This window comes from Hyaena hyaena, unplaced genomic scaffold, assembly GCF_003009895.1.
Source record: "Hyaena hyaena isolate Hyena2069 unplaced genomic scaffold, ASM300989v1 scaffold_28, whole genome shotgun sequence".
Lineage (NCBI taxonomy): Eukaryota > Metazoa > Chordata > Mammalia > Carnivora > Hyaenidae > Hyaena > Hyaena hyaena.
In genome coordinates, this window is record NW_024080660.1 from 3,588,638 (window position 1) to 3,613,463 (window position 24,826).

General features: G+C 49.6%; 1 protein-coding gene across 3 annotated transcripts in view; it reads left to right on the forward strand.

Moving 5' to 3' along the window:
* The window catches only part of ATP2B4 (ATPase plasma membrane Ca2+ transporting 4), a 96,349-nt gene that overhangs the window by 61,178 nt on the left and 10,345 nt on the right, over positions 1-24,826 (forward strand). For all 3 annotated transcript variants that reach the window (XM_039227537.1, XM_039227535.1, XM_039227536.1), the window contains exons 7-20: positions 483-518; positions 2,067-2,228; positions 5,178-5,392; positions 5,724-5,966; positions 6,521-6,762; positions 10,232-10,463; positions 11,374-11,553; positions 12,511-12,598; positions 14,029-14,135; positions 17,567-17,758; positions 18,207-18,420; positions 18,976-19,187; positions 20,189-20,296; positions 22,125-22,301. In XM_039227537.1, the coding sequence (XP_039083468.1) occupies positions 483-518; positions 2,067-2,228; positions 5,178-5,392; positions 5,724-5,966; positions 6,521-6,762; positions 10,232-10,463; positions 11,374-11,553; positions 12,511-12,598; positions 14,029-14,135; positions 17,567-17,758; positions 18,207-18,420; positions 18,976-19,187; positions 20,189-20,296; positions 22,125-22,301 (2,408 nt within the window). The remainder of the gene's footprint in view (positions 1-482; positions 519-2,066; positions 2,229-5,177; positions 5,393-5,723; positions 5,967-6,520; positions 6,763-10,231; positions 10,464-11,373; positions 11,554-12,510; positions 12,599-14,028; positions 14,136-17,566; positions 17,759-18,206; positions 18,421-18,975; positions 19,188-20,188; positions 20,297-22,124; positions 22,302-24,826) is intronic.

A 24,826-nucleotide genomic window follows, 5' to 3' on the forward strand; every position in this document is an offset into this window, starting at 1 on the left:
CGTTTCCTCAGGAGCTAGACTACTGGATTTGGCAGCTGCCTGCAGAAGAGTAAGGAGGAAGCTTGCCTGGTGCTGCTGAATGGACAGGGAGACCCCTTTCAGAGTCTTCGCCATTAGGCAGAAACCGTTCCAGCCTCTCTCACTTTCTAACCCCCACCCCGTTTCTCCAAGTGCTGCGACACAGGCCGGGAGCAGCCTCCCAGCAGCGGCCGGGCTCCTCTGGGGACGCAGCGCGGGTGTAGGTGCGCGCTCACCTGCGCTCACCTGCACGAGTGGCTGGTCCGCCCCCCAGCGATTCAGGAGAGCCGCTAGTGAGAATGGATGTGAGAAGAGATGTGAACTTCCTTTACATTGCCTTCCCTGCCGCTCAGCCCCTTTGCTGTCGCCCTTTTGGGCTCTGAGCAGGACCAGCAGTTGGCTGTCTGATCTCTTAATAGTCACTTTGGGTCTCCACCCCACTTTTTTCTTTCTTGTTCAAACAGGTAAAAAACAAGGAGTCCCTGAAAATCGCAACAAAGGTAACCTCTCCACCCACTCATTTGCCATCTCTACCTGCCCACACTCAAATCAGACCTTTCCAGGCCATCTGCCTTCTCCCTGTGTCCTCTCCATAAATCTGTTACCTGCTGCTGTGGCCCGGATGCCTCATCCTGAGGAAGGTGCAGAGATTTGGGGGTGGTCTCAAGATCCCAATCCCAATCCAAAATGGGACAACAGCGCCCTCTGCTGTTGTCTCCTGGGACCTCCTGTCAAGGTTTCTCTTGGGGAGCGCGTGGGTTGGATCTGCTCTTGCCTGGGCGCTGAACACATTGCTTCATCGCCCTAGGCCGGATTTAAACACCAAAGGTCATCAGTTCCCGGGCTGGAAGACTTCAGGGTCCTCACGGTAGAGGGAGTTGGGGTGGGCAGTCCCTGCACCCTCCTCTTGCTAGCTGCCTCATCAATGTCCTCTTCTGGTCTGGTCTTCTCTCCCAGTCTTCTCAGGGGTGCTTGGACAGAGCCCTTTCTCTGTACCTCTCCCCACCTCTTTCTCTGTTCTCACCTCAGTCTGTTTTCTTCCTCCCGATCTGGTGTGTGTTTCTTTTTCGGTGGCTGTGTCTACATCCCGTCTCTGTCTTGTTTGTGAGTCTGACAACAGAGACAGTATCTCAGGAAGGGCATCCTCACTCCACAGGGGTGAAGCTGGAGGGGTGCCGGGACCCGGCGAGAAGGGCTTTCTTGAGACAGCTTCTAGAGATTATTTTTCTTTGGACCCATGTTGTAGGAGTCCTTAGGGATAAAGCCATCACATCGGAGAACCAGGGCTCCACAGAAATAATTCTTTAACTTTAGGTCTCTTTTACTCTTCTTTTGAAAGCAAAATGGATTTATATGTCTGTCTTTCTCCCTCTTCTTCCAGAGGGTCCCTCGTACCAGCTTCTTCCCTCTCCCCTCAAAGACTTACCCCCGTACCTCCCCACTCTGTGCCTCCCCACCTTCGTCAGACAGGGGAACAAGGGCATTTCCTTCCCCTGTCATTTGACTGCTGTAAGAAGGAACTGGAGAATATCTTGTATTGGGGGCGGAGTCTTGTGTTTCCCCCGACAGTCTATAGGAAGAGAGAGATGGACTATTTAACAGAGCCGACCAGGACCCTTATGCTCTAGAAACATCTTCCAGCCTTCCCCCATCGGCCCCTTTCTGCAGTAAAGATTCACTATTTTAAGCCCTGAATTCCAGGAAGGACGGTTGTTGGTAATAGCGCTTAGTGGCATGACTAATCCTCTTGCTGGAATAAACCTGGCTTGGGGCTCTGAGGTGGTGCCAGGAAGCTGCCACTGACGAAGAAATGCACGCCCCAAAAGCACTCCCGTTTCATCTCCAGTTCTCAGAATATCCTCCCAAAGGCCCTAGTGGAGGGTGCAAGGCAAGTGCCCCGTCTGGCATGGGGTGAGAGTGATCAGAGCCGACATGGGGGTCCGAGGTGGATTCCAGGAAGGAGACAGAGGAGTTGGGGTTCTCACGTGCTTGCGACTCTCTGCCGCCTCCCTGCGCGCTCACCTGCCCTGTCTGTGTGCACACCCTAGCCAAAACCCAGGATGGAGTGGCCCTGGAAATCCAGCCACTCAACAGCCAGGAGGGGATCGACAACGAGGAGAAGGAGAAAAAGGCGGCCAAGCTGCCCAAAAAGGAGAAGTCGGTGCTGCAGGGCAAGCTGACGCGCTTGGCCGTCCAGATTGGGAAAGCTGGTGAGTAGGGCGGCCCGCCTTATTGGTCACAAGTGCTGTTCTGGGTCCTCGCCTCTCTGACTGTCTCCCTCTTGCACCAGCTGGGCCGGCAGAAAGAAGCTGAAACTTCCAAGGGGCTAGTGCAGCCCAGGGAGCCGCGCCCCTCTCCCCGCCACCCTCCGGCCGCTCCTCCGGCCTCTTCAGAGAGAAGCAGGTCCCTGAGTGCGAGGGTTAGAGGCCCTATGGTCCCTTTCCTCCAAACAAGTGGGGAATAAAGAACTTCTGTCACACAAGAGAGATCTACTTTAGGGAGACGGAAGACTTTGATGACCACTCATCCGTTTCATGTATTGGCTTATAAATTCCTTAAGGGCAGAGAAGGCTCCTGTTTCCTAGAGGCAATTCCTGCATATAGGGGTAGCATCTGGCCAGGCACAGGACAATAAATTCAAAGTAAGGACTGGAAGAAAAAGGAAGCCTGTGATTAGAGAGGCTCTTTCCAGAGGAGGGGTCACTAAAGGCACTCTCGTGTATGAGAGGAAGTGGTTTCTCCACTCCCTGCCTCAACATTCTCTCTCCACCTTCTGTTTGGGGGGGGGGGGGGGCTGTGGTTGGAGGAGGAAACAAAAGGCATATTGCTTCTTCAGTGGACAGAGCCCTCAAGGTATGGTCTTGTGCCACCATTTAATTATCTTCTGTCCCCACCCCTCTCTTTACCACAATCAGAGTCTAGACCAGTACATTCTGTGTGGACGGTTCACCCAGAATCTTGTTCAAGCGCAGATTCTGATTCAGGAGGGCTGGGGCTGGGCCTGAGAGTCTGCATTTCTACCAGGCCCCCAAGTGATGCCAGTGCCACCAATGGGCTAGCCACGCACTGAGTAGCAAGAAGCTATGCAGGCCGCTACCGTAGCCACTAACCATGTGTGGTTGTTCCCACTTAAATTGATGAAAATCAAGTACAGTGAAACATTCAGTTCCTCGGTCCCATCAGCCTTACTTCAGCTGGTCAGCATCCACACTCAGGCCGTGGCTACCTTACTGGACGGCGCGCACCGAGAGTGGCTAAGGCATCACGGGGTTCTGCTGGGCAGCCTTAGTCTCTCCCAATCCTTTCAGTTCTAGTCCCCAGCTGCGTTTGGCTGCTGTGACATCTCTTGCATATAAACTATACACGGATGAGATGAATTGCAGGCGTGGAATGACGTTCCTGAGCCTGGCACACAGGTGTGAAACATTACACAGACCCCATCTCACCCCTTCTGTTGCCCTCCACATCCCTGCCCTGCTCTTTGGGGAGTACGAGCTACCCGGTGGCCAGCAACTGGGTTCCTTTCTTGCTGGAATTTACTTATCAAGCTAGGACTCGGGCGAGGCAAGTGTCGTACTTTGTACCACCCTGGGAGGGAGGACTTCCTTAAATTTTGGACTCTAGGCATCCAGGGCCCATCATCCCTGACCTTGCTGAAGCAAAACTCAAAAGAATATGCTTTTATTGGTATAATCACCTCAAGCCTTGCTCTGATTCTCTAGAATCATTAGGCCCTCAGGAAAAGCAAAGAGCTGAACTAGACGGTGGTTTGAAGCAAAGCTCTTCCCAGACATTTTGCCACAGCAAGGTACAGGGTGCCCAGATAGTGATCCCCTCAGCCCGCAGAGCAGCCAGACCACCCAGGCCAGTTGGAGCCCAAGGCCAGTTGCTTTCTGACCTTGACAAGATTCTTCCATTGACATCAGTGTGTGGAAGAACCCATCAACCCCGTTGGCTGGGACTGCCTTAATTTTAGCTCTGAAAGTCCTACATCCCAGGGAACTGCGCGGTCTCGGGCCAGCCAGAATAGTTGGTCCCCCAGCCAGTGTGCCCTTCCAGAAAACTCTCTGTGGGGAGGGGGACGAGAGGATGGGTGAAATGGGTGATGGGGATTAAAGAGTATACTTATCATGAAGTAAATAAATAAATCAACAACATTTTAAAAATTTAGAAATCATAATTGTGTTTTGATCTTCTAAAAAAAATATCTCTGTGCCTTGATTTCCCCCTGAAAAGGGAAGATAACAGTAACTTATTTCACAGGGGTTTTGTGAGGATTAAATGGGTCAGTATATGTGTAGTGTTTACCTGGCCTATAGTAGGCACTATAGAAGTATTTGCTTATTATAAACCTATAAATTATTGTCATCTTCTATCTATGCCATGTCAGGAGAAAGGTCAGGAAGCACTGTTCTAAAGGTTAGCCATGTAGGTGACCTTAAGGACATCACTGTGAACAAGTTGTGAACTGATAGGGGAGAAGCCTTACTTAATTGATAAACTGCAAGGAAATGGGTAGGTAACAGTCACTACATTATGAACGGTGGGAAGAGGGTAGGTCTGAGATAGAATCATAAAATGCTGGGGTTTTTTTTGTTTTGGAGGGTTTGTTTTGTTTTGTTTTGTATTTGAGAGAGAGAGAGAGAGAGAGAGAGAAAGCGCACACGCATGCACAGGGGAGAGGTAGAGAAAGAGGGAAAGAATCCTAAGCAGGCTCTGCACTCAGCATAGAGCCCCACATGGGGCTTGATCCCATGACCCTGAGATCATGACCTGAGCCAAAATCAAGAGCCAAATGCTCAACTGACTGAGCCACCCAGGCATCCCCAATAAAATGCTGTTTTAGAAAACTAGATCAACTCCTTGTTTATAAATGAGGAAACAGGCCCAGACAGGGACAAAGCCCAGCCCAAAGCCACGGGTCAAGTTAGTGCAGCGCTGAGACTAGAGCCTGTGTCTGTGGAAGGTGGAGCAGCATCTTTCCCCTCCTGCACAGTAACGTATAAGCAACAGAATGGATAGGGGATTTGGATACGACTCCCTAGAGATAGTGGTTTTAAACATTGGTAGCAAAGGCCATAACTTATGCCAGCCCACCCCTTGCCGGGGCTCTGGGAACGCCCTGGAGCCTGGGTTCAGGTGACTTGTCTCCTGGACAGGCCTCATCATGTCTGCCATCACCGTTCTCATCCTGATCCTGTACTTTGTGATTGACAACTTCGTGGTCCACCGAAGAGCATGGCTACCCGAGTGCACCCCCATCTACATCCAGTACTTTGTCAAGTTCTTCATCATTGGGATCACCGTGCTCGTGGTGGCTGTGCCCGAGGGGCTGCCGCTGGCCGTCACCATTTCCCTGGCCTACTCTGTGAAGGTGAGACCAGAACGATATTGGCTCTGCTTTTAGGACAGAGTTGGGAAGGGAGGGTGCCACATAGTATTGGGGGAAAGGCTGAGCCATCTCCACAGACCCCCAGTGGTGCCTCACAAGGCCAGAAGCCACTGGCGCTGCTCGGAAGTGGAAGACCCTCTCAATCAGCTGCATCAGTGTTTAGGGAAGCCAGTAGAATCTGAAGAAGATTCGCAAAAGTGGTGTCCTGCATTTCTGTACCAATGAGAGGATGAGAGGGGGTTACGTGCTGGCTAAAACATGGCCTTTGACCTATATTGATTCCCTCTTAAGTCTGTTCTCATCTCCTTTGTAGAAAATGATGAAAGACAATAACCTGGTACGGCACCTGGATGCTTGCGAGACGATGGGCAACGCCACAGCCATTTGCTCTGATAAGACAGGCACGTTGACCATGAACCGCATGACCGTGGTACAGGCTTATATTGGAGACACCCATTACCATCAGATCCCAAGCCCTGATGCCCTCCTGCCGAAGGTCCTGGACCTTATTGTCAATGGCATTTCTATCAACAGTGCCTATACCTCCAAGATTCTGGTAAGCTCTTCCTTTGCCTGGACACTTAGAATGGGTGGCTGGAGGGGACCAGTAATCTCTGGACAGAGAGATTTTCTCTTGTTTATTCTCCTTGGATGGCCATCCCACATCACAGTTCTTCCTTCTCACTGATCATGTCTGACGTGACTAGGGAATGATCCATGGGAGGAGACTGGCGGTGGGGAGGCAGGTAGAAATCTATGGCTAAGAAACGCCCACCAATCACCATATGATGGCAATATCTCTAGGAGAGACCTCATTCTGGTAGCACAAAGTACATATTTTCCAGAATCTCAGAGAGGGTGTTAGAATGAGACCCACACAGGGTGAGACACTGGCACCACCCCCTGGGGTAAACTAAAATATCCCTAAGCCCTGGATGGCCCAGGGGCCAGGGGCGCCACTGCCCACTGCCTGCTTACACCTGGGGAAAAAACAATTGCTGTCTCCCTCCCGGGCTCCCGGTATACACGTGGAAGTTCTGTCATTTCCTTCCTCAACTCGCTCTCTAGTTGAGGCACATAACTCAATGTCACATATGATTTTTCTCTCAGCCTCCGGAGAAGGAGGGAGGTCTGCCACGCCAGGTGGGCAACAAGACCGAGTGTGCTCTGCTGGGCTTTGTCACAGACCTGAAGCAGGATTACCACGCGGTGCGCAATGAAGTGCCCGAGGAGAAGCTCTACAAGGTGTACACCTTCAACTCCGTGCGCAAATCAATGAGCACGGTTGTCGAGAAACCCAATGGTGGCTACCGCATGTACAGCAAGGGCGCCTCGGAGATCATCCTGCGCAAGTGAGCACCCCTTCCCCCGCTTCTCCTTCCCTTTGAAATCCTCCCCCCAGGAAGGTCTGGGCCACCTGCGCCATGCTGATCCCATCCGAATGATACATGAGCCCCCCTTGCAAGTAGTGACATCAGGACTCATATCTGAGCACTTCTTCAGGCCAAGCAGTTCTCAAGTGCCTTAGGTGGCCTGTTCTGTTTAATCTTCACAACTCAGTGCAGTAGATACTGTTAGTATCCCTGTTCTACAGATGAGAAAACAGAGGTCCAGAGATGTCAGGTAACTTGCTCAAGGTGATACAGCTAAGATAACCCAGGCGGGATTCAGGCCTCAGTGATCCAAGCTTTCATTTGCTAACCTGAAAACAGACTAATACCCATGGGGTTCCTATGATTAAATGGTTCAATGTACTTTGGCCTACCAAAGACATAGTGAGTTCGGATCTAGATCACCACAGTACGGTGGGGCAAATGAATCATTTTGTTCCCCAGGATATACAGCTCATACTAGACTGTAATCTACTAAGGGTTAAAAAAAATAACATACTTTATAAATACTTTATTGCTAAAAAATGCTAACCATCATCTGAGCTTTAGTGATCATAATCTTTTTTTTTTTTCATGCTCATTGATTAATTTTGACAGAGAGAGAGTGTGTGTGTGCATGAGTTCGGGAGGGGCAGAGAGAGCGGGAGAGAAAGAGTCCCAAGCAGGCTCTCTGCAGAGCCTGGCACAGGGCTCGATCCCATGAACCGTGAGATTGTGACCTGAGCCAAAATCAAGAGTCGGATGCTTAACTGACTGAGCCACCCAGGCGCGCCTAGTGATCATAATCTTTTTGCTGGTGGAGAGTCTTGCATCAATGTTGATGGCTGCTGACTGACCAGGGCGGTGGGCACTGAAGGTTGGGGTGGCTGTGGCAGTTTCTTAAAATAAGACTGTGAAAAAGATTGACTCTTTTCATTTACAGTTTCTCTATAGCATGAGATGCTATTTGATAGCATTTTACCCATAGACAAACTTCGTTCAAAATTAGAGTTATTTCCCCTCAAACCCTGCCATTGCTTTATCAACTAAGTTTATGTACTATTCTGAATCCTTTATTGTCCCTCGACGATCTTGACAGCATCTTCTTTAAGAGTAGATTCCATCTCAAGAAACTACTCTCTTTGCTCATCTGCTAGAACCCACTCCTCCTCTGTTTGTGTTTGATCCTGAGATCATAGCCATTCAGTCTTGCCTTCAGGCTTCACTGCTAATTCCACGTCTCGTGCTATTTCCACCACATCTGCAATGAGTTCCTCCTCTGCAGTCTTGAACCAGGAGGGTCCAAGTCATCCAGGAGGGTTGGAATCAACTTCTTTCAAACTGCTTTTCATGTTGATATTCTGGCCTCTTCCCATAAATCATGAATGTTCTTAATTGCATTTGGAAGGAGGTTTCAATTTACTTTGCCCAGATCCATCAGAGGAATCTCTATCGATAGCCTTACAAAATGCGTTTCTTAAATAATAAGTCTTGAAAGTTGAAATTACTCCTTGACTCATGAGCTGCGGAATGGATGTTGTGTTAGCAGCCCCGAAAACAACATTAATCTCTCTGGACATCTCCATCAGAGCTCTCAGGTGACCAGGTGTACTGTCAATGAGCAGTCACATTTTGAAAGGAATCTTTCTCTGAGCCACAGCTCTCAACAGTGGGCTTAAAATATTCAGAAAGCCATGTTATAAGCAGATGTGCTGCCATCCGAGCATTGTTGTTCTGTTTATAGAGCACAGACAGAGTAGATTTAGCATAATTCTTAAGGGCCTTGGGATTTTCAGAATGGTAAATGAGCATTGGCTTCCATTTAAAGTCACCAGCTGCATTAGCCCCTAATGAGAAAGTCAGCCTCTCCTTTGAAACTTTGAAACCCAGGCACTGACTTCTATCTGGCTATGAAAGTTCTGGATGGCATCTTCTTACAGTATGAGGCTGTTTCATCTACATTGAAAATCTATTGCTTAGCCACCTTCCTTAATGATAGGAGCTAGACCTTCTGGATAACTCGCTGCAGCTTCTACATCAGCACTTGCCTTCCAAGTTTATATTAGAGGGATCTCTGCTTTCCTTAAACCTCGTGACCCAGCCTCTGCTATCTTCATAAAATTTAAGAGTGTTAGGGCCTTGCTCTGGATTGGGCTTTGGTTAGGGGACTGTTGTGGCCGGTTTCATCTTCTACCCAGACCGTTGGAACTTGCCCCATATAAGCAATAAGACTGTTTCACTTTCTTACCATTTGGGTTTCACGGAAACAGCACTTTTCATTTCCTCTAAGAACTTTCTTTTGGATTCACAGCTTGGCTATTTGACACTAGAGGCCTACCCTTCAGCCTCTCTCGGCTTTCAACATGCCTTCCTCTCCAAGCTTAATCATTTCTAGCTTTTGATTTAAAGTGAGAGACATGCACATCTTCCTTTCACTTGAGCACTTACAGGCCACTGTACAGTTATTAATGGCCTAATTTCAGTATTGTTGTCTCTCAGGGGATAGGGAGGCCTGGGGAGAGAAAGAGAGAAGGGGAAAGAAAGAGCTGGGCAGTGGAGGGGTCAGAACACACACAACATTATCGATTATATTTGCTGTCTTATATGCGTGCGAGTCTTGGTGTCCCAAAACAATTACAATAGTAACATCAAAGCTCACTGATCACAGATCTACCATAGCAAACATAATCATAATGAAAAAGTTTAAAATATTGTGAAACTTACCAAAATGTAACTCAAGACACAGGAAGTGAGCAAATTGGTGCCGACAGACTTGGCTTGATGCAGGGTGGCTACAAACCTTCAGTTTGTAAAACAAAAAAAACAAAAAACAGTATGTACAAAGTGCAGTGAAACGAGGTATGCCTGCACATAAAATGCCTGGCACACAGCAAGTACTAGAATTGGTAGTTCTGTGTTTTGTTTTCCTTCTTGTGCTCAATTCTGATTATAGAAAGCTGCATGATTTAATCAAAGTGGCTAGGCTATTCACAGGTCCTTTAAGGTTAGCGGTAGGTATAAGGCCAGTAGCTGAATTCACCAGTGCCTCTATTTGGCTGCTAATCAGCCACTTTCTTTCAATAAGCACATTCCTGTGGAACACGCCCTATGCATTGAGTGCCATTCTAGATCATGGGAATTAAACATGTCTCTTCACCTTTGAGAAGTTCAGAAGAGCAAGTGATCCACAAATGACTCTTGGCGTCACCTTCACATATGGGTAGGGACAGATGATAGGGGAGAGCCACACCTTGTGCTTACCTGCACCTTCTCCACCTACACACCAACCTACCTTGGAAAAAGGGACTCAGCTGGAGGATGGAGAGAGATTTCAGGCCTTGGAACAGTGTCTTTAGAAGTCATGCAGAGTTGGCAGAATGTCTGCAAGTGACTATAGAGACTTATTGGGTGAGAAGGGAGTGCTGCTTCCTGAACGTGTGTGCCTCCCCAGGTGTAATCGAATCCTGGACAAGAAAGGGGAAGCAGTGCCGTTCAAGAACAAGGACCGAGATGAGATGGTGCGCACTGTCATCGAGCCCATGGCCTCGGAGGGCCTCCGAACTCTCTGCATAGCTTACCGGGATTTCAATGACGGAGAACCCCCATGGGACAATGAGAATGAGATCCTCACCGAACTGACCTGCGTCGCAGTGGTGGGCATTGAGGACCCCGTGCGCCCAGAGGTGAGGCTTTGGCTTGGCAAACGGGTAAGAAAACATGAATGGAAGTCTTCCAACAGCCCCCAGGCCATGTGCAGTCTGAGCATGCTCTAATGGGAAGCCACCCAAGAGTTACAGGAACTGGAGTACTCGGTCCATTTCTAGCTGTGACCCCAGGCAAGTTGCCTAACAACTTCTCACTTACAGGGATAGGTGTTCCCATGCTTCTGGCTTCACAAAACTGCTATAGAGTGCTGAGCTAATAGAAGGTGCCATTGTGATGGTTAATGCTGTTTGGGGGGTGAGCAACATAGGTTTTATTGAGCTTATGATTTGGTACCTAGAACAGCCAGGAGGCTGAGTTAACTGGGACACCAAGCTCGCCTCTGGCCGCCATCTTTGAATCAACACATTCTTGTTGAGCCCTCCTAGGGTAGCTGGACACTATTCTAGATGCTAAGGCATTGGAAAAAGTCTCTGCTTGTAAGAAATTCAGACAGATGGACTGTTAGTTATCAAGGCCCACAGGCATGAGAGGGTAGCATGCATTTGGAAGCATACTCCAAAGAATTGATATGGTTGGAGTATGGGCCAGGGGGGTGGAGAATGGCAGAAATTTCTGTTAGGAAGGAAGACAGTGGCCAAATCTCAAAGGGTTATATATACACCCTGCTAAGGAGTCTAGATTTTAGGGAGAGTAAGCTTTCACACTCAGCTCCTGAAGCAAATTTCTACTTCAACTCAAGTTACAATAAGGCAAATTCAAATGTCATACTATGGGTAGGACAGAAAGTGAGGGGGCACCGAACAATATAAAAATGACTGATGTAGCCAGCGCCCCATGGCCCTGCTCCTGCGGTACCTGTCTCCTGGGCACAGTGAAGGGACCCTGAACGGGGACAGCCTAGCAGGCCTTGCCACCCCACCTCCCTAGGTACCGGAAGCTATCGCCAAATGCAAACGAGCCGGCATCACTGTCAGAATGGTGACCGGTGACAACATCAACACAGCCCGGGCCATCGCCACCAAATGTGGCATTCTTACACCTGGGGATGACTTCTTGTGCTTAGAAGGCAAAGAGTTCAACCGACTCATCCGCAACGAGAAAGGCGAGGTGAGTCACGGGCGAGGAGGCCGGCCCTCGTGTGGCGCATCTGGGCCACATGTCAGAGAGCAGCTGGGTTTTGTTGTTGTTGTGTGTTTGTTTGTGTTTGGTTTTGGGGTTTTTTGGGAAGTTCTAATCGGCTTTATTAAATGGTTTCATGAAACGGGCAACATCCCAAGTAGCAGGTAGGGGAGTTGTGAGGCCTTGTACCCCCAAGGGGATGGGTTTTTTGTTTTTTTTTTAATGTTTTATTTATTTCTAGGAGAGAGAGAGACAGCGTGAGCAGGGGAGTGTCAGAGAGAGAGGGAGCCAAGGGGATGGTTTTTAAACAAATCTATTCACAGCAAGATGTTCCTTCTACCAAAGCTACTCGGGGTAGAATGGGGAATTTTCTTTCTCCTCGTTATCTTCCTTCATAAGCTACCTTTTGAGACAGCATTGCTAACTTTTCACATCCTCCCTATTTTTTTTCACTCAAGGAGTGCTTTCGTGCTGATTTCTCTCCACCTCACCCCCCTGTGTCACCCCCCTGTGTCACCCCCCTGTGTCACCACCCTGTGACTAACGGTGGCACAGGTTTGTAAGAGGATGTGGTCTGGGTGTGAAGCAGACCAGAGATTCCTGGTCTACTGAGAAAGCAAACCTAAGACCCAAGAGCACTTTAGCCACTGGAGCCTACAGCCCACCCCGGCCCCCCTCTTGTCAAGGCTCCAAGAAACAGGGGATTGGCTCCCCAGTAGGGAACTGGGAGGAAAACGAAAACACACGGGGCCTGAATGTTCACCATCGGTGAACCTGCCCTAGGAGACTCAGCTGGATGTTTCATCTCCCCTGGAGGCCATGGAAACAGCCGCTCCGGGCCATGGAATGCCAGCAACCCCAGAATCCCAGAGCGTGGGGAGAAGTGAGCTCCTTCTGGCTGATGGTTCTGGGCTTGACTGACCTGGTGTGGTCTGCGGTTGGCAGGTGGAGCAAGAGAAGCTGGACAAGATCTGGCCGAAGCTTCGAGTCTTGGCACGATCATCCCCCACTGACAAGCACACACTGGTGAAAGGTGAGCTCGCCTCCTGACCAGGTACCTGGGGCAGAAGACGGCAGGCTGAGGCGGCGGCGGACAAGAACTGTTGGCCAAAGCAACTCTCCTGTCCTGAATAGAGAGTTCCCAGGAGATCCAGCTCATGGGTTGGGGGGCAGGGGGGAGAGGAACAGACAATTTAGCAAAAACCTATAGTCCACACGTGTAATAAAGTGGTTTTTAAACATCGTATCTTATTCGCCAACCAGGGCAGGTTAAATGATTCCCGTTTTGCAGGTAAGGAAGTTCAAGGCTGAGAAGACGAGTGACTTACCCATATGGGCCAGCTGATAAATGGAGGTGGTACAGATCAACCCCTAGGTCTCTGTCGTCAAATCAGTTGGTGTCTTCTCCACCAAATACCAGCTGCCTTAGGGCCGCAGACAGGCTACCTGGTGAAGACAGACTCATAGGTCAAAGTGCCACCTCGGAAATAATTCACAGCCCTAGGATGGTGCTGTAGAACCTCAGCACAGAGAAGAAGGAAAGAACAAAGTAGAAAGGGAGATGGTACACACAGACACGCGCGCACACACACACACACACACACTCTCACACTTTGGCACCAGCCTGGATGCCAGAGAGAGGGCACCCAGTTATCACATATGGGCATGTAGACTGTGCCTGTGTGTGCATGCTGGTGTCCAGGTCTGACCCCCTGATCTTTCTCCTGTCCTCTCCTTGGCTGGAAGAAGCCAGCATCCTGGGAAGTATCATTTTCTGCTTTAACTCTTCCCCTCAAGTTGTTCTTCTTCCTCTTCCTGCTCAGGGAGTATGTGGTCCTCCTTGGCTGAGATGAAACGGAACGATGGGCTGGGCCTCCCCAGCTGGCTTTGGGACCCCGCAAGGCCTTTCCCTTCTGTGGGTTTCAGTTTCCTTCTCTGGATCTTCTGGATCCTCTCCAGCCCTCTGAGTCCGTAATGCCTGTGGCTTGGGCCTGGCTGCTTCCAGACCTTTCTCCCTCTTCAAAGTGCCCTCGAGGCTGAGCCACTGCTCTCCTCCAACCACCAGGGGGCAGGAGTGCACTGTCCGCTCTGGTTGCCAGAGTGGCTGCCCAACGCCCAATCAGCCCACCTCCCCTGCTCTTCACCCCTTCCTGGGATTGCTTTCAGCGAATAGCTGGACTTCTGTTTATAACTCGCCTGTGTTTTTAGGCCTGCTGCCATGGTGAAGGCTGGACAAGGTGTTCCTCTAGCCCTTCCTTACCCCAGATGCCTGCACAGAGCAGGGCACACCAGTAGCAGCTTCTCAGGAGCTGACGGATCTGTCGGGGCTCAGAAGGATGGTTACACTTTCAATCTGCTATCGAGTGAGGGACCAGGGAGGAAAACCCAAGAAGCACCTTCGTTGGGGAACAGAGGGCTGAGCTAGCACCTGTCGACTCACTGGGGCTTGTCTGTTTTTCCCAGGCATCATTGACAGCACTATTGGGGAACAACGACAGGTGGTGGCTGTCACTGGTGATGGCACGAATGACGGGCCGGCTCTGAAGAAAGCAGATGTTGGCTTCGCCATGGTAAGCAGCTCAGCACGCTGTCCCTCTGCCTGCAGGCCGCTGTCTCCATCAGGAAGCCAGGACAGTCTCCCTGTGGCTCCACGTCCCACATTGTGCACTTTCTTCTAACTCTGTTTCTCCTACTGGCCTGGCCAGTAAAAGTGTGTGTAATGGGAGAGCCATCAAGTATGAAGAGTAGGCGACACTGACAGGGAAACCATGATGCATCATCACGCAGGAAAGCAAAACCAACTGAAACCTGCCCCCAACATGGTGCTGTTGCCCACCTGGGCACACTGCATGCGTTTCGTATATGAAGCATGTATTCTGTCGCCAGCACTGTCCATCATTTTGCTTTACCCTCGTGAGGCCGAGAGCGTCAGAATCACTGGGAAAGTCTATTTAAAATCACGTATTCCAAGCTTCCACAGTTGGATGTCTTGATTCAGTAGCATCTGGGTGGGTCCCAGACATGTTTGGCTTTCGCTAGCAGGCACACTGGTTCATTCTGATATTCCAGCAAATGTAGAAGCCCCCGGATTGCAAATGTCATTCTCACACTTCAGGAGCTTATGATTATAAGCCTCCCATATGTGTTGCGCTATTGGTGATTTTTGAGCAGTAGAAGGATATTCAAGAAGTAATCTGTGTTTGGCGTGCTCTCTTCAAAAGCAACCAAAAAGGGGCTCGTGGGTGGCTCAGTCGGGTGAGTGTCTGATTTCGGCTCAGGTCATGATCTCAGTTTGTGAGTTCAAATGATAAAATGTTCCAAAATCATCATGCATATTTCTCGTCCTACCTGGAATCCTCCATTTCTCAAAAGAGTCCTGCTATTTTAGTGAGAAATGGTATTTAGAGAACACAGTCTAAATGTCAGAGTGTTCCTTACTACTGAGTAAATCATTGTTTCTAGATCTTTTCAGTGGGCAAAGCTAGGAAATAGATCTCTTATGTCTCTTTTTTGTGTTTCTTTGTTTTAAAGTAAAATACTTCATGAATCCATATCAGTATTTCCAATGCAAATTTAGAATTACAGAACTCTGTTACTGATTCTATTTCACTTCCTTGATTTTAATTTTTATTTTTTTTAATGTTTTTAATGTTTTATTTATTTCTGAGAGAGAGAGAGAGACAGTGTGAGCAGGGGAGGGTCAGAGAGAAAGGGAGATACAGAATATGAAACAGGCTCCAGGCTCTGAGCTAGCTGTCTACACAGAGCCTGACGCGGGGCTGGAACCCACAAACCACGAGATCATGACCTGAGCCGAAGTCAGACGCTTAACCGACTGAGCCACCCAGGCACCCCTCACTTCCTTGACTTCATATTTATATCTCTTAAGCTGAAAATTCCGATTCCTAATGTCATTAACATAATCATAACTTGCTTTACCCTAAAATATAGGTAATAGTCTCAAACTAGCAATAATAATACAATTACTCTCCTACAAACAGTTCAAGATTTTTCTTACAGTTCTTTTTCTATCCTGGAGCTATATCCTACTAGGTTCTATGTCTTTCAAACAGTCATTTGGAACATTTTTCCTTCGTATAGTTGTGTTACCAACTGGTTATATCAGCTCATTTATATCATGTTCCTTTGCATTTTAGAAATTGCTTCTTAAACTTCATTTTGTTTTAGATTCACAGAAAGTAGTTCTATAGTTCTAAAGTCAAATATACAAAACAAGGTCTATTCCAAGAAATCCAACTTCTGTTTACCTCCACCCCGTTGCCTCCCCTCTTAACCCTAAGTAACTTATTTCTTTTGTGTTTGGAGTATCCTTCTGTTTGCTCCTTTAAAATATAATCAAACGTGTAATATATGTGCATCTCATCCTCTTAGCTAAGTGGTATTTATCTATACAACTATCTCTCCTTATTTATATCCATACCATACTCTTCGCTTTTTCAATTCATGTAACTGGGAGATTATTCCATAGTAGTAAGTATATATACTCCTCCTTCCTTTTTTTCCTCTCCTTTCTTTTTACAGCTCATAATATGGCACTGTGTGGATGTATCAGAGAACCTTTTGATGGGGGACACGGAATGATACAGTCTATAACAGCTATTTGTTTATTGCAGTCTGAAAGGGAATATATTATTACAGGGTAAAGAGAACGAATCATCTACTACTAGAAGCCAAATGAATGAATACACTACTCTGTGGATTGTGGGATCTGCAAGACTTGGGGTAGAAGTATGGGGCTGGTGGTGTTAGGGATGGTTTTGCAAAGCAAGTAGGGCTTAACCGCAAGGACTATGAATGATCGATAGGATTTAAATAGACAAGGAAGGGGGGCGCCTGGGTGGCTCAGTCGGTTGGGCATCCGACTTCGGCTCAGGTCATGATCTCACGGTTTGTGGGTTCGAGCCCCTCGTCGGGCTCTGTGCTGGCAGCTCGGAGCCTGGAGCCTGTTTCAGATTCTGTGTCTCCCTCTCTCACTGACCCTCCCCTTCTCATGCTTTCTCTCTCAGAAATAAATAAAATGTTTAAAAAAAATTTTTTAATAAATAAAAAAATAAATAGATGAGGAAGGAGGATGTTCCAGTTTAGGGAAATGATGTAAGTAGAAGTCTACACTCTGGAAGTGAATGAGAGATTCAAGGAATTGTGAATATACCAGTGGGTTTTGAGCAGAAAGATCAGATGGGAGTAGGCTGGAAAATGAATCCATCCGAGTTCGCCCATTGAGGGCTTTGACTATCGGTCTAGAAACGGTACTGTTTCTAAAAGCACAGCTTTCAACCATCATTGATTATGTCTCTTCAGAAACCTTTAGTGGCTCCCCAGGAACAGGATTTTGAACAAGAATAGGACATTTGAACTGTGCTGCCAGACTACTCCTCCTGGGAAAAAAAAGTAAGGTGACTTAGAGGTGTGAGGGGGACAAGGTTTGAGTGAGACACTAGCAGCAGCAGCAGCAGCAAAAGAAATATAAGGATTTAGGGGCACCTGCCTGGCTCAGTCAGTAGAGCTTGCGACTCTTGATCTCAGGGTTGTGAGTTCGAGCCCCACGTTGGGGGTAGAGATGACCTAAAAATAAAATCTTTAAAGAAAGAAAGAAATGTAAGAATTTGGTGGTAGAATAGATAGGAGGTGTTCTCTATCCATCCTTCATGTCTAAGGCGGGGGAGTCTAAGGAGGGAAGGGAGAAAGGAATATCAAAGATAACTGTCATTTCCAGCCCGGGTTCAGGACTAACACGGTGGCATCAGGCCCCAGCCTGTTTTCTGTGAATTGACAACGACACATTTTCCCTTGATCTTTTTTGGAGGAGAGAACTCAAAATACGCCGGCTTGGTTATTAGCATTTGCAAGGCAAGTGCGCCCTCTGGCGTTCAGGCCTGGTCCGGAAGCTTCTTGGAGGTCAGGAGCTGTAGTCCTGGTCCAGAACGTAGAAAAGCTCTGCTTTATCCAGCTCCTCACTGTTCTCCTCCTTCTTCCGCAGGGTATCGCAGGCACGGATGTGGCAAAGGAGGCATCAGACATCATCCTAACAGACGACAACTTCACCAGCATTGTGAAGGCGGTGATGTGGGGGCGGAACGTTTACGACAGTATCTCCAAGTTTCTGCAGTTCCAGCTCACCGTCAATGTGGTGGCCGTGATTGTGGCCTTCACTGGAGCCTGTATCACTCAGGTGCAGGAGCGGGGTGCGCGGTGGGCCGAGATGGGAGGGGTGAGGCAGCGTGCTGTCTACTAAGGATTAAGGATTAGAGTCTCCCCGGTGGTGTTGGGGCAGGAGGTGGCTCTGCCAAGTCTCCATCTGCCCACCTGGAAGGATGCTAAGTTATCTACCATTAATTAGTGCATACATGTCAGCCGCCATGATGGGTACTCACGTGTTCTCTCTCTGCTTCAAAAACAACCTTGCAGAATGGGTATTCTCCCCATTTTACAGGTGAGGAACCCAAGGCTCAAAGAAGTTAAGTAACTTTCTCAAGGTCCCTCAGCTAATCAATGGCCAGATCCAAAGTCGAGGTGGATAGTGGCAGCGAGGCCATTGCAGGGGCAAAGGTGAGGCCGATGAGTAAGGCAGGGGGTGGTTTCCAAGTAGAGCTAAAAGGACTGGTTCTTCTTCCCACCAGGATTCCCCACTGAAAGCCGTGCAGATGTTGTGGGTTAACCTAATCATGGACACCTTTGCATCACTGGCCCTGGCCACGGAGCCTCCTACAGAGTCTCTGTTGAAGCGTCGCCCCTATGGCCGAAATAAGCCTCTGATCTCGCGTACTATGATGAAGAACATCTTGGGCCACGCGGTCTATCAGCTCACTGTCATCTTTTTCCTTGTCTTTGCCGGTGAGCCCAGGGCAGGGATGGGGTGGGGCGAGCGGCCGGGGTGCTACATGGAGACGGGGGCAGAGGATGGTCTGGGGAAAGAAGGTGGCATCGGGGCAAACTGAGCACATGACTTCACTTACTGGACGTGTCCTCTTCTCCCAGTGCTTGGCACTTTATGCTATTTGATGCCCTCCTCTTGAGAATTTCACAAGGGTGGCTTTCTATAGCCTTTTTTGTTTTGACAGATTGTAAAACTGGAGCTCAGGTCATGTAATGAGTAAATAATGGCACTGAGATCAAACCTGTGTCTGCTGACCCTGGGACACACTTTTACCACCATGCTGCACTACAAGAAGTCAACATCAATGAAGCAAACTGAGAAAGAGGGTCAGATGTGTTGAGACCAGAGCTAACACTTAATGTACTTGGTAACTAGCGTAGCTCAGATACTAACCTGTTAGGATGGACATCAGCCATAGGCAACCAGTTTGGCCATGCCAACACATTCTGACTCAACCTGGGCCCTCACTGACACCATGCTTAAGCTGCTCATGCTTCCTTTTTCCCCACTAGGTGAGAAATTCTTTGACATTGATAGTGGGAGGAAGGCGCCTCTACATTCCCCACCCAGCCAGCACTACACCATTATTTTCAACACCTTTGTGCTGATGCAGCTCTTCAACGAAATTAACTCCCGCAAGATCCATGGAGAAAGGAATGTCTTTGCGGGCATCTACCGCAACCTCATCTTCTGCTCTGTGGTCTTGGGCACGTTCATCAGCCAGGTGAGACTCGAGCTGGTGTTGGGGTAGGAGGTCCGGGAGGGCAAAGGCCGGGAGCTGAGGGCGGGATTCCCCAAGTATGCAGGAGAAGAAGTGAGGGAACGATGGGGACTCAGGCTGTAGACTGAATACTCTCGGATTCCCAGTTGGCTCCCATTTGCACATTGCTCTGGAACTGGAGCCTGCTGGGTCAGGTGCCCCGGTGCGAAGCAACATGTTGGTGGCCAATAAAGTAAGGCTTGTGGGATCCTTTCCTTGTCTTTCCAAAACAAAGAAATTTCACATAGCGACTAAAGACGGGGCCACTCTCTGAGGTCCTTTCTGTGCCTCCTGCCAGCAACATACAAATACACGCTGTATGGGGTCTCTCCTTGTCCCTGCCCCTTTTGTTCATGAGGGACCTGCGGTAGAAAATGCTGCACGATTCACAGAGAAAAAGAAGTGGTACACGGTACACATGCAGTTGACAATAAGCCTGACTTGGGCTCCTCTCGTAGAACTGGGGTCAAGGGCATGGCTGCCCTGGTGGTAAAAGGACCGAGTTCCGTCCTTTTTGCCCTAGTCAGAGGTACGCTAAAACATCTGCAGATGCAGGGGACTGTGCGCTCACCCCAGGACAAAGGGCTCCTGCCCCTCCCGCAGCAAGCATCTCCCTTATTTGCCTCCCTCCTTGATTCCTCTTCTCTCACTTTGCCTTCTCTTTGTCACCCACTGGCTTTGGTCACAAGAAGGCTTCAGCCCCCCACTCCCTCCCCCCGGGATCCATCAGCTCTTCCCTTAATAATATTCACAGTAAAAATATCTGTCTCCTCATCGGAGTCTCTATAAAGACTGTGTCTCTCTTTCCTTCTCCCCATCTGGATTCCCACTTTCTCCTCCAACAAGCGGATCAGGGCTTGCACCACAGGGATCGCGGGGCAAGGGTCGCTGTGGCTCTGATGGCCTTGGCTGGATGACCTGTTACTCATCAACCTGACGGAAGGCTGCCTCTTTCTCGCTTCTAGATTCTCATTGTGGAATTCGGGGGCAAACCCTTCAGCTGTACGAAGCTCACCCTGTCTCAGTGGTTTTGGTGTCTCTTCATCGGCATTGGAGAACTGCTGTGGGGCCAGGTGAGTGCCGAGAGGCTCACCACGTGGTCCACACAGCCAGCCAGCCAACTCCCCCCTCCTCTAGAGGAGAAGGAACTCGCACTGCGGGGACTCCCAGATCTTCCGTTCCCCTTCTCCTTCCCACAGTTTTCAAGGCCTTCCCATCTTGCATGATCCCAGAGGGGACCGATCAGTGCCCACCCCTTCAGGGGCTTTAGGTCCCTTCTCTAACCGTGCCTAGAGGCGGGCCCACCCTTTCGCTTCTCTGAGATGGGAGTGGAAATTTTCAATGGGATTTTGCTAAAAAGAAAAAATAATGAGGGTCTTAGAAGCAGAATTGTTTACCAAGCAGAAGTCTTTAATGAAGCCATAGCCTGGCCACGAGCTGCTGGGCTGAGTGGCTGACTCTCACCTAAGATAAATCCAGACTCACAAGGCCTCTAGAGAAACAATAGATCACACAGTTCATTCAGGGCACAGACTCTGGTACTAGCTACCCAGGTTTGAATCCTACATCTCCTTTCTACAAACGGAATCACTTCGAGCAAGTGCCTTACCCACTCTGTGCATCAGCTTCCTCAACTTAAGATAACAGGATCACTGTTAATCATCGTTAATCAGCCAATGAGTTATGATCTAGAACAGTGTCCAGTACCCTGTAAGTACACAGGAAAAGTGAGCTATTAATATCATAATAATATTATCACATCTGGTTGGTTGAGTTTTGTTCCTTCCCTCACACCACTTTGTACGTCCCTGTCATCCTCAGCTCTGACCCGGACTCAGCTCTGCTTTGCAGACCTCCAGTCTCCTGACTGGCACCTGGCCGTCTGGATAGTGGCTTTGCTCTAAGTGGCCCCAGAGATCCTTCCCCCATAAACCTGCTCGTATCGCTGAGAAGCCTCCCTAATTAATTGCTGTCCCAGTTTCTAACATGAGTCCCTCCATCCTGTCTGTCTGTTGGTGTTTATTTATCAGGGGGTCCCTTTTATACCTGGGTGAGGCTCCCTTGTTTCACCGACTGTCTGAAACTCCCGTCTGCGTCTAATCTCATGTGCGGCCACGTGGCCTTGGTGTCAGATAATGGTCTCTCTTCCGTATCCCAGAGCTCCTTCCAGTCATCCACAAGGTGCACTCGGACATATCTTCCTATTTCAAAATACTTGACTCCATGTCAGAACGCTCATACAGTCCCTGCCTCTTGCGAGCCCTGTCTGCCCCTCGTCTGTCTGTGGGGAAGTGATTGAGCTTCCCGCGTGGTTTACCTTGAATTGCAGGCCCGAACCACTGCCCCATGTCTTCTCATAATACTCCTGTGTCCCTCCTTCCCTGGCCTGTCCAGCCCCCTCCCTCACCCCAAGACCAAGGAAACCTCTAGTAGCCTTTCATCCCCGTGTCATGACACAGGAATTACTTTGCCCGTGGCTAACTGGTAGAGGGGCATTCCCTTCCCACATTCTTTTCTTCCCTTTGCCCGTACACATGCAGTGTGACCATCCTGTCCCCAGACCCTGGTCTCTATGCCTTCCTACTATGTACCATGCATTGCAGTTCTACTTCCCTTAAAAGATACGTGGCAAAATGGAAAGGAAGAACTGAGACAGAAGGAGCATGAACTGTATAACTAACCAGGCGGCTGGCTGGTCAGGTACTAGAACATACGTTCTCCTTTGTATGTCCGCAAATACAGAAGGCCTTCCTGGTGGTCTGCCCGTTGGTAGGCCCTGAAGAGTGCTTGCCTGGCCCCCCACCATGGGTGATAGGGCGAAGACTGACCTACCCAAGGGCCCGATCATGACAGCTCTCTCGCCCTGATGCTGGTGTCTCCCCTTTTGCCGCCTGTTCTCAGATCATCTCCTCAATACCCACGCAATCCCTGAAGTTCCTGAAGGAGGCTGGGCATGGCACCACGAAAGAGGAGATCACCAAGGATGCAGAGGGGCTGGATGAGATTGACCACGCAGAGATGGAGCTGCGCCGAGGCCAGATCCTCTGGTTCCGGGGCCTGAACCGTATCCAGACTCAGGTACTCTTAATAGTGGCCTGTCCTCCCTCTGGGAGAAGAAATCTCTCCGGGCTGGGAGGGCAGCGGCTGTTCTTGAGGGCCGACATCTCTTCCCTCCCTAAGGCTCACTGCTGTGGGGCGGCCCGGGCCCCCTCGCTTCAAGGAAGATGGGCGGCAGTTTCTATACAGGCTCCTACAACGGGAGCCAGGAGCAGAGTCACAGGGACACCAACTGGTAGCATAGTCCTTTAGCTTCGGGTTGGCTCTAAAGCCCATTTTGCCACCCTCCATTGGGCCGCCAAGCCTCCCAAGTAAGGTCTTGTGCGAACACCAGACCTCACCTCGAGGTGGGAGACGTTCAGAGTCTTTCCCTGCCCTTCAGGAGGAAGCAGTGAGACGGTGTCTCTCAGTCAGCATCGCCAGCAGACGCTGCACGTCCACCCTCGAGCTGCTGTTAAGGCAATGCAGCGTCTTCCAGAGGGATCTTTGTAAAAGAAACGTGCCCTCTTATATCTTCCCCGCTCAAACTTTAAGGCTACCATGGGGAATCTGATGCCTCAGTGCATGTACCTGACAACAGTCTTTCAGTGCCTAAGTATCTTTTGCAGGATTCAGCCTTGCTTCCCAAAAAGGAAGAAGCTATAATTCCCTCAAACCTGTTCACTTCTCGAAATGTGTAAAATGGCGTCGGTGCTGCGTTAAGCCCCCCGCCTGTGAAGCCTTACAGGAACTTTTTGTCCCTCGCTCTCCACGCAGCAGCTGTAACCACCTTCTTCCGGGTGGGCAGGCGGGCTGGTCTAGGCAGGCCATCCTGTGGCTCGCCCCGTCCTTGCTCCACATGCCTTTGTTGCACTAGTCCTGAGGTTTCCCATCCCCAGGCAGCAGGCCTGGTCCTCTCTGCTGGTTGGCTGGAGAGCCCAGAAACAAGTTCAGTCTCTAAAATTAGCCTTGCAGATGGTTTAGAAAGTTCCCTAGTCAAGCCCACCTCCTTAGCGCGAAGGGAAGAGACATCAAACGAATCTTCGCAACTGAAGACTGCTGGGAACTTGTCTCCCACAGGAAAGACAAAGCTGGAGATGGGAAGGAAGGGAAGAAAGGGCTAGTTAGGGACACACGGGGACTCCTCCTCCCAGAGAGGGAAATTCCCACGGGACCTGCCAAAACCACCCCTCCCTCCAGGCTACCATTGGCTGCTGTCTCTAAGGCCCGGTGCTTTCCTTCAGGTCTGCTCCTTTCAAAATAACCTGTCTGCTTTTCTCCCCTTCAGGGTCACTGCCTCCTCCTATGTGATTTTTTTTTTCTTAGCCAGGTTTCCCTCGTTCCAGCGTCTCCTGGCCCCTTGCCAGTCTTCTGTCCCAGGGGGCTGAGATTCGTGGATCTTCCTTCCCTTTCCACTACTGATTTCCATCCCCTCAACTCTATACCTCTCGGTTCGGTTTCACTGCCTGCATAGCTTTTAGGAAACTACCTTTCCCTGCGGGGGCCTGAGGCAGCTGGGCCAGAACGGCATGAAAGCCTAGGCAGCAAAGGCAGCCCTTGAAGATGCCACCATGACCAGACCCCCCCCCACCACCACCACCATTGCGGTGTGCACCTGACCCCATAAGCAAATGAGGCTGACTGTGCTCACCTGAATCACAGACGCTGGAAGCTCTCTCCTGGCACCAGCCAGTTGGCCTCAGCAGGGTTCTAGCAAAACCCCCCACCATCCGATTTTTGATCCTTGCTGTCATTCTCATCGGAACACTTGGGGGGTGACAGGTGTTCCCCAGCTATTGTCCCTTCCTGGTCCCTTTAGTTTAGGGAGACCCAAAAGCACTAGAGAGCAGAAGCTGGGGAAACTTAAGGGCTAGACTCTCGGGAAGGTAACCCTGAGATCCACTTTCACTGTGGAGGTCGGGACCTTGTAACACTAACAGGCACTGAGGAAGGTGTCTTCACCTTAGCCGTATCCTCCCCACATGCAAACCCTTTCCTGCCGCAGGATCGGGCTCCTCGGTCCCCTGGAACTAAACACCATATAATGTGATGAAGGGATGGTAGTTTAGCTCAGACTTCGGTCTGAATCCAGAAACTAGCCCTAAACATTTCACGGCTTCTCGGAAGCTTTATAAATAAGAACAACAGTCTGACTCACCAGGCATCTGCTGACCCACCTTCCCACTTGGGGAAATGAAGCCAGATGAATGGAATCAGCCCTTGGTATTAAGCCCCGTGGGTGTTTTTGAGATGATCCAGTCAGATCCTGATGGATAAAGGAATTCTTTTTGATTCGTTCCCTGTCACGTAGGGGTCAGGGGTAAGGATGGTAGGTCTGCTCCAGGCCCCCAACCAAGACCGTTGTTGGAAACCAAAGGGCATGAATTACCTCTGTCTCTGAGAAGTAGCGCAAGGAAAACCAGAGGCCACTTGAGGGGGTTAGACTCGGAGCCACTAACCACTACCGACCAGCAAGTCTTCCTCCTCCCCGTCCCTGGACCTAGCTACCGAGTTATCGTCAGACATTTGTCAGACATTTAAGGATCTCTGGTGTGACATTCTCGCTA